The sequence below is a fragment of the Hyperolius riggenbachi genome, chromosome 1, assembly GCF_040937935.1.
Source record: "Hyperolius riggenbachi isolate aHypRig1 chromosome 1, aHypRig1.pri, whole genome shotgun sequence".
Classification (NCBI taxonomy): domain Eukaryota; kingdom Metazoa; phylum Chordata; class Amphibia; order Anura; family Hyperoliidae; genus Hyperolius; species Hyperolius riggenbachi.
In genome coordinates this window covers 54,250,780-54,267,985 of record NC_090646.1, presented here as the reverse complement: position 1 = coordinate 54,267,985, position 17,206 = coordinate 54,250,780, and the positions used below count along the sequence as shown (strand labels likewise).

The following is a 17,206-nucleotide window of genomic DNA, read 5'->3' as shown; positions in this document are numbered from 1 at the left end:
GATCTGATTTCCGATCGTTTTTCTGATCAGTTTGCAAAGAAGTGATCAGAAAATCGATCAGATAAACGTTTGCAAATCCGATCGGATCAGTCAGAAATTATCGACCCATCTATCTTGATGGGAAATTGCATAGTGTGTACCTGGGATTAGTCTCTATAGCATCTACATTTGAAATCGCCGGCAGGAGACTTGGGAGCAGAATACAGCCGGTATGGCTTATCCTGCTGCTGCACAAGTCCCGGTGGCGTTATTTCTATTCCCCCTCTAGGTCCACGTGGATAGTGGGGAATGAAATAATTCGGCTTCTAGCTATTGCTGGAGGACGAATTATTGTGTTTTAAAAACAACTTCAGCTCCGTCTTCTGACGGCACCGACGTTACTCACTGTGCGCCATTATTGCTGTAATTCCTATTACTGACTATGGTGGCGCCAGCTGTGCCCAAATCTTCCTGCGCTGAAAAGCACTGCTCCGTCTCTATACCCCAATCTTATACGGCTCTTCACCTATACGACAAGCCCCCGTGTGAACAGGAGGTGACCTAGTAGCACCTACCCGACTACGGCTACCCCGCAGGACTTTGGCGTGTAAGCTATAGAGACTGAGGCCGAGAAGACCAGAGTATTACCAAACCACACTAAATGAAACAGGCACAACAAGCACCCAGCAGTAACCCAAAGGCAACTTAACGCTATCATGAGCAGTTACAATGAGGCAGACTTTTATACAGGCACTCTCCCAACCAGTGCCCTGCAAATTAATAATACATATTAACTTTACCATCAGTTTCTCTCAGAAGCAACTTTGCCGAAATATAACAGACATTGCAAAGTGAGAAGTTTAAAAATAGAGGATCACAAAACGATTGATAATCGCCGTGTAATTCATTCATGCTTTTTTTTACTTGACCCTCCGTTAGCCTGTAGGTCGTCAGGTCGTCAGCTTCTTTACTGCTGGCAGGCATGAAAAAAAAATGGACCGCACCAACTGCCCTTATCTATAGACACACCCACTAACAATGTGATAAGCTAAAAGGTTGTTTTATTTATTTTTTTAAATATATAATTGCACAGGGGGAGGTACTGCTTGCTTGGCAGTTGGCAACAGCCATTATCTCCCACAATGCAACAAGTTTTACACACAGGAAACTGTAAGGACCATGGACATGACATCACACTATGGGAGGAGTTTAGCATCAATATCAGCCACACAGATGCCCCTTAAGATCTAGTCGAGAAAAGGTAACGATTTCTTATAGACAAGGGGGTATCAGCTACTGATTGGCATTTAGTTCAGTTTTGTATTCAAGTTATTCCTCTTTAATGCCTAAGATCTGTACTTTGCCTTGAGAAAGGGGACCCTGCGAGGCCCCAAAACAAACGTTGGTGTATGCTGATGGAACAATAAAACACATTTCCTTGATTGCAGTGTGCAGACTTTTCTTACTGATGAAGTTATTTTGAACGTGCATTTTTACGTAAGAGAGCAGTACAGCCTGTGAGTATTTGTAGAGTAAATGATGGGTACGCCACAAGGAATTTTATTAAGCCCTGCAGTGGGAATTATGAAAATTAGGATCCTACAAAAGTTTACTGAACTTTATGTCCCGGAGAAAATGTCAGGATGTCTGGCCAAAAGGTTGCTCCTAAATAAACCACAGATTTTCACACATTTTGTAGACTTGTTGGCTTTCTTCAGACAGACTGCTGAAAATGGCCCGTAGTGGGCGTCAGTGAAGGCCAAGGAACGCCGGGCCAGTGCCTGCATTAATATTGTTAATCGTGGCAAATGGCAGAGTTCAAATGTCGGCATTTGGCATTCGTGAGATGCTGTGTTTGGAAAATGTTGGCTGTCATGAGTAAAGTGAATAAGCGCACACCAGTGGCCTAAAAAGTAGATACTTTTTGTTATGTGGGCAGTAGGAGAGCAGTTTGAGGGCGTTCTAAAGGTCTACTGTCACGCACTTACCTCAGCGACATTTCCCTAACGACTCCAGGAGCCAGTGGCTTCTTGTACTATTGGCCACGACAAAGCACTCCCATAGGCGGGCACTCACAGCCAAGCTCCAGTCTTATGCACTCCGATGGCGTTATTAGTCGCTGGAGTGCGGCATTCAATTAAAGGAGCAGAGTGACCAATCGGTCACACTCTCCTTACAGAAGCAGGTTCTGCTGGGGATTGTAGTTGAGGCCTAATCAGGCCTCATAGTATATAAGCCTTCCTCTCTCAGAGCCCTTCAACCATGATAGCGATAGCTGCCTTGTGCTGCTCTTCTGGGTGTGACATTACTAGTGAAACTACCGTGTACGACCTTGCTTTGTCTCTTGACCTAGTTATTGGATTGCTTCCTGGACCGACCTTGGAACTTTTATGGCCTGATTTTTGCCTCATCCTCTGGTGCCGTTTTATTCTGATCTACCGTACATTGTTACTGGATTGCCTTATGTTTTGAGATTACATACCATACTATTCTGATTACCTGTTGCTGACCTGGTCTGTTTGAACTTCCACCTGTGCCTGTCTAGTGTGGTCCTGGTGGTACTCCTGTCTTCCCAGGCCTCAATCCCTATACCTTGTGCGAAGAAGTCCCTGGGGGTAACCGTAGTCGGGTAGGCGTAAATCCATCTGCCGTCCACGGGGGACCTTGTCTATAGGTGAAGAGCGTAGAGTCAGATTGAGGCATAGGGACTGAAGAAAGACTGGAGATCTGCCAGGCCTCACAGCTACAGCACTTGTGATTCTAGGAGTGGAAAGACATTGATATCTGGTACGAGGGGATGCTATTCGGGAAAATACAGTAAGTAGACAATAGGGGTGGTCAATAACATGCTAATATTTCCAACTTGCAAATTTAACGTAAATTGTACACAGTTTTGAAATGAGCCAATCATAGTCATCAGAAAGTCCTGTAATTAATAACTTCCTTTAAAAGTAATTATTCTTGCAGGGTGCAATCAGATACTGTGAAGTACTTGGGTATAGTGATACCAAGAGAAACAACCTAAGCAGTACATTTTAATAAACTCCCATAGTGATGCTAGCTACTTGTAATCGAAATTGAAACTAGATAGCGCTGGAGGAAGTATTGGCTTTACGTGTCCCGTGCGTGGAATGCATCGGCTATAGGTGGTGACATGGGAAAGTTAAAGCTACCTTCACTATTCTCCAGTCATTCTCCAGTCATTCTTAGTGCAGAGGTAGAGGAGTGGGAAGATTATTCAAATCTTGGATGTCGCATGACATCTCTTAAGATGAACTCTCTGCCTAAAGTGATATGCCTATGCCTTCATGTCAACACCTGTGAGTAGTACATGCCCCGCCCACTCTACCTCAGAGGACCAATTGTACAAATTTCAATAAGGTGTACCCCACAGCCTTTTTTGCCCTCTAGGTCGCCTCAGAAGACCGGAGTGCTTTGTGCTCAAATTGTTTTTCCATTTTTTTGCCCCTACCTCAGCTGTTTTTTTGCCCCTACCTCAGCTGTTTTTTTGCAGCTATCTACCAGGTGTGTTCTCATGGTGAAGGCATGAGGACTCTAAATTTGTGTACCCCGTTCTGCTGATCTTGGGGGTAGGAAGGTATGGCTTTTCTGTGTATGGTATAAATGACCTGTCCATGGGCTGATCTTCACGTGTGTGAGTGCTAAAAGCACCCGTTGATGGCACTGAATCCTTTCCTCCCTATCTTTCTGCATAAGTGCTCAGCTGCATGTAGCGGCAATCACTTCCACTTTGGACACGGTGTGCGTTCCACAGCATGTGGAGCATGCGTTCCTGAGAGGAAGCGTGTCAGACTCAGTGACGTAGGGGAAGTGATGTCAGCTCTGCCTATTCAGTTCCCGGGATCTTTAGTTGTCCCTTTACGAAGGAAGCTAATGTATTTTGTTTGGCACCACAGGCCCCCTCGAATATCTAGGAATGTTCTGATGCTTCAAAGAATAGATGGAGGAACTTCAGTCTAAATATTTACAGTTATTACATTGCATGTCAGCTCTGGCAAACAGCGGCCTGGGGCTCCAAGTATCCACATGTGGCCTGGGTTCAGGTAAAATGTTCTCAATTTGCCCCTAGCACTTTAGCTCTGCTTTTTGGGACCTAAAATATGGGATCCCCTCTTCAAAATTCCTCAATTACAGCTAATCTATAGTTATGGCAAAGACTGCAACGAGGCCTAACCTTATTTACCGAGGACTCGTGCTTACGACCTGTTCTAGGCAATCCTGCTCTTGTACCTGGATTTTGTTCCTGCTTTCTTCTAAATGGCATTTACACCATATCTGCTTAGTAGAGGACATATTGGACCCATTTAAATTAATTATCAACTTTATTCTTAGGATACACTCCTATTTGCAGCTGAATAACACGTATTTCCTGCACTATTTGCAAATCTGCAGTTATCTTGCCAGAGGCGTATCTAGAGGGGTACAGACATGGCTCGTGCCATGGGCGCTACAGCACTATGGGCACCATGCCTGCTCCTGTGCTGTGCTGCTATACCTGCCCCTGTACTGCACTTCCATGCCTGCTCCTGTGCTGTGCTGCTATACCTGCCCCCGTACTGCACTTCCATGCCTGCCCCTGTGCTGTGCTGCTATACCTGCCCCTATACTGCACTTCCATGCCTGCTCCTGTGCTGTGCTGCTATACCTGCCCCTGTACTGCACTTCCATGCCTGCCCCTGTGCTGTGCTGCTATACCTGCCCCTGTACTGCACTTCCATGCCTGCTCCTGTGCTGTGCTGCTATACCTGCCCCTGTACTGCACTTCCATGCCTGCTCCTGTGCTGTGCTGCTATACCTGCCCCTGTACTGCACTTCCATGCCTGCTCCTGTGCTGTGCTGCTATACCTGCCCCTGTACTGCACTTCCATGCCTGCTCCTGTGCTGTGCTGCTATACCTGCCCCTATACTGCACTTCCATGCCTGCCCCTGTGCTGTGCTGCTATACCTGCCCCTGTACTGCACTTCCATGCCTGCTCCTGTGCTGTGCTGCTATACCTGCCCCTGTACTGCACTTCCATGCCTGCCCCTGTGCTGTGCTGCTATACCTGCCCCTGTACTGCACTTCCATGCCTGCTCCTGTGCTGTGCTGCTATACCTGCCCCTGTACTGCACTTCCATGCCTGCTCCTGTGCTGTGCTGCTATACCTGCCCCTGTACTGCACTTCCATGCCTGCCCCTGTGCTGTGCTGCTATACCTGCCCCTGTACTGCACTTCCATGCCTGCTCCGGTGCTGTGCCGCCATGCCTGGCCCCTGTACTGCACTTCCATGCCTGCCCCTGTGCTGTGCTGCTATACCTGCCCCTGTACTGCACTTCCATGCCTGCTCCTGTGCTGTGCCGCCATGCCTGGCCCCTGTACTGCACTTCCATGCCTGCCCCTGTGCTGTGCTGCTATACCTGCCCCTGTACTGCACTTCCATGCCTGCCCCTGTGCTGTGCTGCTATACCTGCCCCTGTACTGCACTTCTATGCCTGCCCCTGTGCTGTGCTGCTATACCTGCCCCTGTACTGCACTTCCATGCCTGCCCCTGTGCTGTGCTGCCATGCCTGCGCCCTGTACTGCACTTCCATGCCTGCCCCTGTGCTGTGCTGCCATGCCTGCGCCCTGTACTGCACTTCCATGCCTGCCCCTGTGCTGTGCTGCTATACCTGCCCCTGTACTGCACTTCCATGCCTGCTCCTGTGCTGTGCTGCTATACCTGCCCCTGTACTGCACTTCCATGCCTGCCCCTGTGCTGTGCTGCTATACCTGCCCCTGTACTGCACTTCCATGCCTGCTCCGGTGCTGTGCCGCCATGCCTGGCCCCTGTACTGCACTTCCATGCCTGCCCCTGTGCTGTGCTGCTATACCTGCCCCTGTACTGCACTTCCATGCCTGCTCCTGTGCTGTGCTGCTATACCTGCCCCTGTACTGCACTTCCATGCCTGCCCCTGTGCTGTGCTGCTATACCTGCCCCTGTACTGCACTTCCATGCCTGCTCCTGTGCTGTGCTGCTATACCTGCCCCTGTACTGCACTTCCATGCCTGCCCCTGTGCTGTGCTGCCATGCCTGCGCCCTGTACTGCACTTCCATGCCTGCTCCTGTGCTGTGCTGCTATACCTGCCCCTGTACTGCACTTCCATGCCTGCTCCTGTGCTGTGCTGCTATACCTGCCCCTGTACTGCACTTCCATGCCTGCCCCTGTGCTGTGCTGCTATACCTGCCCCTGTACTGCACTTCCATGCCTGCTCCTGTGCTGTGCTGCTATACCTGCGCCCTGTACTGCACTTCCATGCCTGCCCCTGTGCTGCCATGCCTGCGCCCTGTACTGCACTTCCATGCCTGCCCCTGTGCTGTGCTGCTATACCTGCCCCTGTACTGCACTTCCATGCCTGCCCCTGTGCTGTGCTGCTATACCTGCCCCTGTACTGCACTTCCATGCCTGCCCCTGTGCTGTGCTGCTATACCTGCCCCTGTACTGCACTTCCATGCCTGCTCCTGTGCTGTGCTGCTATACCTGCCCCTGTACTGCACTTCCATGCCTGCTCCTGTGCTGTGCTGCTATACCTGCCCCTGTACTGCACTTCCATGCCTGCTCCTGTGCTGTGCTGCTATACCTGCCCCTGTACTGCACTTCCATGCCTGCCCCTGTGCTGTGCTGCTATACCTGCCCCTGTACTGCACTTCCATGCCTGCCCCTGTGCTGTGCTGCTATACCTGCCCCTGTACTGCACTTCCATGCCTGCTCCTGTGCTGTGCTGCTATACCTGCCCCTGTACTGCACTTCCATGCCTGCCCCTGTGCTGTGCTGCCATGCCTGCGCCCTGTACTGCACTTCCATGCCTGACCCTGTGCTGTGCTGCCATGCCTGCGCCCTGTACTGCACTTCCATGCCTGCCCCTGTGCTGTGCTGCTATACCTGCCCCTGTACTGCACTTCCATGCCTGCCCCTGTGCTGTGCTGCTATACCTGCCCCTGTACTGCACTTCCATGCCTGCCCCTGTGCTGTGCTGCTATACCTGCCCCTGTACTGCACTTCCATGCCTGCTCCTGTGCTGTGCTGCTATACCTGCCCCTGTACTGCACTTCCATGCCTGCTCCTGTGCTGTGCTGCTATACCTGCCCCTGTACTGCACTTCCATGCCTGCCCCTGTGCTGTGCTGCTATACCTGCCCCTGTACTGCACTTCCATGCCTGCTCCTGTGCTGTGCTGCTATACCTGCCCCTGTACTGCACTTCCATGCCTGCCCCTGTGCTGTGCTGCCATGCCTGCGCCCGTGCCTGCCAGTCACTCAGACCCCAGATCAGATTTATTCTGTTATCTGGGGAACATGGCTACTTAACTTATGTATGTAGGGCGCACTTGGCTTAGTGAAAGATAAGAGGACAGAGAGGGAATAAGAGATATTTCCAAAAAGTAACTTCAGCAATATCCAGAGCCAAAAAACACAGGCAAGCATAACACATTTACTCGAGAAAGGATGCTGTGTATAGGGGAAGGGGGCTCTGACCTGAGGTGGGCGCTAGTTCAGTGTTTGCCATAGGCTCTATATTACCCAGATACACCCGTGTATCTCGGCTTCCTGACACCAGGGCCCATATGCAATTCACTTTTTCTTCAGAGTTCTCTCCTAAGAGTACAGAGTACCCAGCATGCTCATGGTGAACCAGAACCAGGAGTGTATAAGGAGCTACAATGGACCAAAAAGCCCTCTTACTAAAATGCTATGCAAAACAGAAGGTATTTGCGATAATTCAGGTTGGAGTGAGCATATGATGTCTCCCACAATGCATCACTGCTGATTGTTACAGATCACTGCTGATTGTTACAGATCCACAACAATCCACCATGCATGCAGACTGTAATATTAACATGCTGGCTCTGTAATATTAACAAGCTGACACATCATTGCATTCCAGTGGATCTGGAGGTGTGGCTAGCTCAGCAATGGATAATTTGCATATATTCAGCAGTGATGCATTGTGGGAGACATCTCGGGGCTCACTCCAACCTGAATTATCGAGAATACTTTCTGTTTTAAGAAAACAAACTTTTGTTTCCCATCTCCTAGGAGATCATTTTCACATTCTCTTGAAATTCTCTCCTCTTCTGACCAGCTCTTTACAGAGTACATGGTCACAGGCCGGGATTTACATCACATGAGTCTATAGGCACAGATGTCCTGTCGCCCGAACCACACCACAAGTGTGCTGGCCAGCCCAGCTTCCACCTTCCCCCACTTCCCCGCCCAGTGTAGACAGCCACAGGTACCCCTTGGTATTAGGCAACAAGAAATACCCTCAATATTAGGTAACCTGAGGTACCCCCGAGTATTAGGTAGCTAGAGGAGCCCCTAACTAAAGGGAGATCTCGTCAGGGGACTCCAGAGAGCCGGGTGAGCAACCTGCCATTTACGCTCTGCTTGGGGCTCTGCATAGGGAAGGAGGGAGGCACTGGGGAAGGGGAGTGAGCGCCTTTACATCACCAGGCGCCTGTAGGCACATGCCCACAGTGCCTTATGGTAAATCCCACCCTGCATAGTTATGTCACTAAGTCTTAGTGTATACTAATCTGATGGTTCTGCTCTCACCATAGGTTGCTGTACGATGTGGATGCTGGTCACATGAGCTTTGTGGATGAAGTCTTTGAAAACCAGGCCCGACTGCCAGGAGGACAATGGATCCACATGACCGAGGCCTACTCTGATGTGGTATGACAGCTGCCTGAGTGCATCACTTGTAATTACTGCATAAGGGTTTCCTGATCATTCCAAGCATTCTACAGACAGCAGAGGGACAGAGTGACTATCGCCAAACTCTGCATACACTATTCTTCCGCAGCAAACAGCAGAAGCAGCACATATCAGATAAACCTTAAAGGGGCCCATACACTGCTTGATTTCAGCCATCAATTGATCGATTGATTCTATAGAATCGATCAGAAATCGGTTGTATCAACAGCCGATTTTGATGGATTTGATCTATCTGACAGGATGGGAAGTCTATGTCGGTCTGCTGCTGGCCCATAGAATTGCATTGGATCTAATGGTCCAATAATGTATTTAGATCAATTTCCAATAGATTTCATTCTGAAATCTATTGGAAATCTGTTCCTAGTGTGTGGCACACATCAGATAGATTCCTGTCAGATTCGACTTGACAGAAATCTATCTGATGGTCAAATCTACTGCAAATCTATCAGTGTATGGTCACCTTAAAGAAAAACTCCGACCAAAAATTGAACTTTATCCCAATCAGTAGCTGATACCCCCTTTTACATGAGAAATCTATTCCTTTTCACAAACAGACCATCAGGGGGCTCTGTATGGCTGATATTGTGGTGAAACCCCTCCCACACGAAACCCCTCCCACAAGAAACCCCTCCCACAAGAAAGAAAAGTTCGACCTTTTGGCAGTTTCCTGTCTGGGAACCTTGCTGCATTGTGGCAAATAGCTGTTTACAGCTGTTTCCAACTGCCAAAAACCATGCAGCAGTTACATCACCTGCCAACAGTGAAATGTTCACTGGAGTTCCTCTTTAAAGAGGAACTCCAGTGAAAATAATGTAATAAAAAAAGTGCTTCATTTTTACAATAATTATGTATAAATGATTTAGTCAGTGTTTGCTCATTGTAAAATCTTTCCTCTCCCAGATTCACATTCTGACATGTATTACATGGTGACATTGCTACTGTGGGCAGGTTATTTAGCTGTTTCTAGCTGTTCTGTCTGTTACAGACAGCTAATAACAGCTATTTCCTGTCTGTGAACATTGTTACATTGTAGCAGTTTGCCAGCAGTACCGCGGTATTCAGAGGTTCTTGTGGGAGGGGTTTCAGCACAAAATCAGTCACACAGCGCCCCCTGATGGTCTGTTTGTGAAAATCATTGAATTTCTCATGTAAAATGGGGTATCAGCTACTGATTGGGAAAAAGTTCAATTTTTGGTTGGAGTTTCTCTTTAAGTGTGTAAACTGCACATGTACTGTTATTTCCACCTGTCAGGATCGAGCTTTATGCTGTGGATCACACTGCGGGGAACAGGCCCTGTACAGACATTTCTCTCAGTTATACCAGAGCAGCATGTACTGTTCTAAGGAGAGAGGAGGAGGCAGGATGTCAAAATGGCAACAATAGCTTTAGTGTAAGCACAGCTCTGAACATATTCTTAAAGAGAACATGAACTGAAAATAAAAAGTCAAAATAACTATACACAGGTCATACTTACCTCCTGTATAGTCTCCTCCACAATCTCTTTCTCCTCTCCTGCGTCCCATTTGTCCACTGTGATCAATGGAATCCTCCGTAGTCCATTTTGAAAATGGCCATTGCCCCATAACAGCTTCCTGGTCAGCACACTGTTAAACTGTAATATCACCCACTTGAGCCATAGGGAAACATGGACATTACCTTGCACATTCAGTTGTAACTAACAGCTGCTGATATATAACTGACAGCAACTGGTATATTTCAGTTCTGACAAAATCTTGTCAGAACTGGAAGGGATCACTGTAAGAAGAAAACGGTGAGCTTCTGGGAGGAACTGACGGTGAGGTTAGTATGTAATATTCATTTGCAGCTACGTCATGTGTTTATTTTAAATAATTTTACTCACTTCAGGTTCCCTTTAAGGTGCCCATACACTGATCCTATTATCGGCCCATCGATCGCAAATCGATTGACCAATCGATCGATTTGTGGCCGATTTCGATCAATTTCAATTGATCTGACATGTTGGAAAATCTAGGTCGATCTGTTGAGATTGCTTATCATTTTGCATTGGACCTAATGGAAATCTGATGGCAAAAAAATGCCATCAGATCGATTTTCAATAGATTTAATACTGAAATCTATTGGAAATCTGTTCCTAGTAAAAATGTTCCTAAACACATCAGATAGATCAGAGATCTATCTGATGATCTATCTGCTGCTAATCTATAGGTGGCCATACACTCGTTTCAATCGATCGGCCGATAATCGGATCAGTGTATGGGCCCCTTAACGAGTGTATGGCCTGCTTTAGATAGTGTAGCAGAATTATTATTATACATTTATATAGCACTGACATCTTCTGCAGCACTTTACAGAGAACACAGTCATGTCACTGACTGTCCTCAGAGGAGCTCACAATCTAATCCAACCATAGTCATAGCCTAATGTCCTACCATATTATTATTATGTATTTATATAGCACTGACATCTTCTGCAGCACATTACAGAGTACAGAGTCATGTCACTGACTGTCCTCAGAGGAGCTCACAATCTAATCCAAACATAGTCATAGTCTAATGTCCTACCATATTATTATTATGTATGTATATATCACTGACATCTTCTGCAGCACTTTACAGAGTACATAGTCATGTCACTGACTGTCCTCAGAGGAGCTCACAATCTAGTCCCCACCATAGTCATAGTATAATGTCCTACCATATTATTATTATTATTATGTATTTATATAGCATTGGCATCTTCTGCAGCACATTACAGAGTACATAGTCATGTCACTGACTGTCCTCAGAGGAGCTCACAATCTAGTCCCCACCATAGTCATAGTATAATGTCCTACCATATTATTATTATTATTATTATGTATTTATATAGCATTGGCATCTTCTGCAGCACATTACAGAGTACATAGTCATGTCACTGACTGTCCTCAGAGGAGCTCACAATCTAATCCTACCATAGTCATAGTATAATGTCCTACCATATTATTATTATGTATTTATATGTCACGGACATCTTCTGCAGCACTTCTCCCGTGTTTGTAAGATGGAGCCCGCAGACTTGTTTTCCCTCAGACTTGTGCACACAGTCCAGGTATTGTCAGACTGTAAAGGTCAGAGTCATTTAGATATTAGTGAGCCCATTAAAGGGTGTGGAGGGGATTAGCAGAACTTATCTTTCAGAGAGAGGGAGTATCAGAACATTTGGCCGTGTACCGCTTGCAGTGCGGGTCCCCCTAGGACGGTACAGGGCTCCTGATTGGAGATAATGGGTTGATGTGTAATTTCACACAGTGCACTTTGAAAGATTACAGCCACGCCTAGCAGAACTGGGCGAGCAGTGCTGGGATACAGAGCCAGGGCGGAGAGGCACAGTGCTACCCCATCTGCGCCATCAGCCACTGCCCACATCTCTCATTACCCAGAACGTTTTACATTTAAAGTGAAACATGGATTTTTTTCCATGGAAAATCCTGTCAGGATTTGATACACTATATTGATAAACTAAGGTCAAGTCTAGAAAGAGGCAGCACACAACAGGTATTCCAACCTTGCTGCATTTGCAGGAAGTGCACAAATATTTTCTAGCAGAGCCCTTCCTCCTCCAGGCACCTGAGGAAGGGCTCCACTCGAAACTAGCTTTTACCAGTTGTGTGCCGTCTCTCTAGACTTGCCCCCTTTTTCCTCTCTGGATCAGGGATGCTCACCGGATGCTCTCACAAGTCATCACGAGTGATTACTCGTCATTCCAATGAGGTTTAATTGGCGCAGGTGTGTGGCGGGGATGCAAGGGGTTATTTACCCATAATTCCGCCGTCCTCCCTGCAGTCCAAAGAGCTTGCACGCGTCCTATTGGTCGTGTTGCAAACCTCACACCAGCGCACTTCCTCCTTCAAGCTGGAAGGAGGAAGTGTGCCGATGTGAGGCTTGCAACACGACCAATAGGACGCGTGCAATCCCTTTGGAATGCAGGGCGGACGGCGGAATTATGGGTAAATAACCCCTTCTATCCCTGCCGCACACCTGCGCCAATTAAATGTCATTTGAATAATGAGTAATCACTCATGATTACTCCTGAGAGCATCTGGTTAGCATCCCTGCTCTGGATACATGTGAAAAGTTTACAGGATTTAACAACGCATTGTTCTAACTATGAGAAATCATGTACTTCCTCCAAGCTTGCTCCTCAGGGGCGGGGCAAATGGGCGGCGCGGGTGTGTAAGGAGGGTTTCTTGCAGGCAGCCTGAGATACTTCCAATTTGGCCAGGTTCGTACTGTAGATAAGGTGAGCATTATCTGTTTCTGGGGCAATTCAATAACAGAATGCTTTATCGGTGGAGGATGCTGTTGGCTGGATTGAACAGCTAAGCCGCATGTAGTCAGTGTGACACCTATAGCTATACGGTGCAGCTTCCTCTTTCACTTTAGTCTCTGAAGGTCACCATAGCTCCTCTGTCAAGGTCAAGCACGCTTGTCAACGAGGTGTTTAATGGTAACCGTATTTAAAGCCTTCTGTTACTCTACAAGAATGGAAGAATTGTATGAGTCACTGTTTCTACTCCTGAAGTGAGAGACATATGGAGGCTGACATACCGTATATTCCGACGTATAAGACGACCCCCCAACTTTTCCAGTAAAAATATACATTTTGGGATTTACTTACCCTATAAGACTACCCCTCTTGACTCTTGAACATTTGTATACTGTACTATATGTACTGGTGCTATACTGTATAAACAAGTACAGATACTGGTGCTGTTCTGTATGTGGTACCCAGTACACAATAACCAGCCAATCACGGCAAGTCATGTACCTTACTGGCAATTGGCTGGATGTTGTACACAAAGCCTTTCCCAGTGAGATGCCTCCTCACCTCGTCATCGGGACCGCGATAAGTTACTTCTTTCCAGGAATCCTGGTGAGTGCATTTTCTTGTACCATACTTGTACAGCACCACCCTTGCTGCTTTATTACGGTCACCACATACGGTGGGGATGCAGCCGCGGGCGTTTTTGAGCTCCACCCACCGTATGCGGCAACCGCAGATTCTCCAGTCCGGCTCGGAAGTTTCAGCAATCGCTCTATAAGATGACGCCCAACTTTTGAGAAGATTTTCCAGGGTTAAAAAGTAGTCTTATACGCCAGATAAATGTTCCTTTCAAACAATGTTGATTGCCTGTCTGTCCTGCTGATCCTCAGCCTCCAATACTTTTAGTCAGATTGTGAACAAGCATGCAGATCAGATGTTTCTGACTGAAGTTTGACTGGATTAACCGCATGTTTGTTTCAGGTGTGTGATTCAGACACTACTGCAGCCAAAGATATCATCAAGACTCCCAGGCAACAAGGGTTTTTTGAAAGGAACACTATTACCCCTCTCAGTTCAGGTGCACTTAAAGGGATTCAGAGCTGACAAAATAAAAAGATGTTATACATACCTGGGGCTTCCTCCAGCCCCATCCGCCTGGATTGCTCCCACGCCGCCGTCTTTGGATGTCTGTAGCTCTGGGAATCGGGTCCCCACACTTCCGTCATCGTGGCCTGCTACGCAGGAGAAGTGCGCCCTCTACGTATCTCTCCAGCGGCTGCTGCAGAGATACCCAAACAGTGCAATTCTCTTACGCTAGACTGGCTCCGACTGACGGAAGGGCGGGGACCCGGTTTCCGAAGCTGCAGACATCAGAGGACGGCGGCGTGGGAGCGATCCAGGCGGATGGGGCTGGAGGAAGCCCAATATATGTATAAAATCTTTTTATTTTGTCAGCTCTGGTACACTTTAAAGCAAATCTGAAGCAAAAAATAAACTAATGATATAATGAATTGTATGTGTAGTATGGATAATAAATCGAACATTAGTAGCAAAGAAAAATCATGTTTTCCAGTATAGGAAGAGTTAAAAAAAATTGTTGTTATTTATGCAACAGGGTTTCTCTGAGCTATTCAACCAATGTGGTGGAACCCAGTCCTGTTTTCTGAAGAGGTGAAACAGCCGAGAAACAGTGAGAGACAGCGTTAGATACGTTTTTACTGCAGGAAATTTCAGTGTCAGTGTCAAAGCTCTGCTTTGTTTTACAGCTTAAAAGACAGAGGCCCACATGCAATTCACTTCTTCACCTGAGTTTTCTCCTAGGAGAAAAAATGTCATCTTTGATTAAAAATAACTTTTAGCCCTGTGCAATGGAAAAAAGTATTAAAAAGTAGGTAAAAGTATTGTGAGTATTTTGTTTTTTGCTTGCTGGCGGTTTAAAATGGATTTTATTGACGAGTACGGTAAATATCACCTAGGAGAAAACTCAGGTGAAAAGTGAATTGCATATGGGCAAGAATGTGCATTCGAAAATGCAACGGTGACAGTCTGATGCAATGTTATAAATAAAGCTATGTAACTGAAAATAAAAATATGAAACTCTTGTCTTTGCTACTAGTTTTCTATTTCTTAGCTGTACTACACATGCAATTCATTGCCTCATAAGTGTATTTTTTCTTCAGATTTTCTGTCTACAGAATCACAGTGAAATATACTGACAGATGTGGGTGCATTGGGGTGTACACCACATTTAGCATAGTCCAGTGTATCTTCACTGATTCTCCTGGTTATCTGAGGGGGTCCACAACTCTCATTACCGCCATTTCTCTTTCAGAACGGGGAGAAAGTTCTCCCGAATGACGAGATTGAGTGTCCTCCGGGGTGGAACTGGGAGGATGATGAGTGGTCTACAGACATCAATCGTGCTGTGGATGAACAAGGTGAGAATGCAGTGCTGTGTTCTGCTTCTTCCGCCCCCCCCCCCCCGAAGTTACACAAAGACCAGGGGAAAAATATATACTAAACTTCCTGCATCCATGGTGCAGGGGTATCTTGTGTATTATGCCCCCTTTGTACCTCATGTCCCCTTGTACCTCTTGTGTCTCCCTGTGTCCTCCTCGGTCCTCCTGTGTCCCCCATGTGTCTGCCTCTGTCCTCCTTGTGTTTTCCTCTATGCCCCTTTGTGTCTCCCTTGTATCCTCCTCTATGCCTCTCTGTGTCTCCCTTGTGTCCTCCTCTATGCTCCTTTGTGTCCCCCTTGTGTCCTCCTCTATACCCCTTTGTGTCCTCCTTCTATCCTCCTCTATGCCCCTTTGTGTCCCCCACGGCCGCCTCTGTCCTCCTTGTGTCCTCTATGCCCCTTTGTGTCCCCATGTGTCCTCCTCTATGCCCCTTTATGTCCCCTTGTGTCCTCTGTTTGTCCCCCTGTGTCCTCCTCGGCATGGGCACAGTACAGGGAGTCGCCGATATTGCGGCAGGTTGGAGGTTCGTAGTGGCAGGCGTTCACAAGTCAGGAACTCTGCATTTGGACTATAAGAGACGGTGACTTTTTCAACCACTTTTGGGGGATTAAAAGTGAGTCTTCTAGTCCAAAAAATACAGTACAATAGTTTAGTGAATATACACCAATATAACCTGGCTATGACTGTCATTCTCTTACCACTGTATGCTGAAAATAAAACTTATTTATGGCTCCTACTAGTCTACTGGTTAAGGGCTCTGCCTCTGACACAGGAGACCTGGGCTAAAATCCTTTCCTGTTCAGTAAGCCAGCACCTATTCCGTAGGAGACCTTGGGCAAGACTCCCTAACACTGCTACTGCCCATAGAGCGCTTTAAGTCCACCAGAAGAAAAGTGTGATATAATTGCTTTGTGTCTTGTCTTCTTATTGCAGGCTGGGAATATGGCATAACCATTCCACCAGACCGGAAACCCAAATCCTGGGTGCCCACCGAGAAGATGTACCATACAAACAGGAGGAGGCGCTGGGTCAGACTCCGCAGGAGGGATCCCAAGCAGATCGAGATTCTAAAAAAGGTTTGTTAACCTTCTTCCGCCAATTTAAAGGATACCACAACTGACATGTAGCATAATGAGATAGACATGGGTATGTACAGTGCCTAGCACACAAATAACTATGCTGTGTTCCTTTTTTTCTTTCTCTGCCTGAAAGAGGTAAATATCAGGTATGTAAGTGGCTGACTCAGTCCTGACTCAGACAGGAAGTGACTACAGTGTGACCCTCACTGATAAGAATTTCCCCCTTTTTTATCTCTTTCTTGCTCTCAGAAGCCATTTTCTTCTAGGAAAGTGTTTTATAGTTGGAAATTCTTATCAGTGAGGGTCACAATGTAGTCACTTCCTGTCTGAGTCAGGACTGAGTCAGCCACTTACATACCTGATATTTACCTCTTTCAGGCAGAGAAAGAAAAAAAGGAACACAGCATAGTTATTTGTGTGCTAGGCACTGTACATACCCATGTCTATCTCATTATGCCACATGTCAGTTGTAGTATCCTTTAAAGCAATGCGAAGGAGTTGGCTGCGCTCCTATTCAGGCTGCAACTGAAATGAAACCAACAAAATTGTGCAGCGCCCCCTGAAACTTAAATACACACCTCGAATTCAAAACAGACTAAATCCTAAACTACCGTATGTGAAATTGAATGCAGACTGATACACATGAATG

At 46.9% G+C, this 17,206-nt stretch overlaps 1 protein-coding gene across 6 annotated transcripts in view; it reads left to right on the top strand.

Annotated features, from left to right (window-relative positions):
• DYSF (dysferlin) overlaps window positions 1-17,206 on the top strand; it is a 456,891-nt gene that overhangs the window by 228,268 nt on the left and 211,417 nt on the right. For all 6 annotated transcript variants that reach the window (XM_068274344.1, XM_068274325.1, XM_068274335.1 and 3 more), the window contains 3 exons: window positions 8,578-8,692; window positions 15,352-15,457; window positions 16,412-16,554. In XM_068274344.1, coding sequence (XP_068130445.1) covers window positions 8,578-8,692; window positions 15,352-15,457; window positions 16,412-16,554 — 364 coding nt within the window. The remainder of the gene's footprint in view (window positions 1-8,577; window positions 8,693-15,351; window positions 15,458-16,411; window positions 16,555-17,206) is intronic.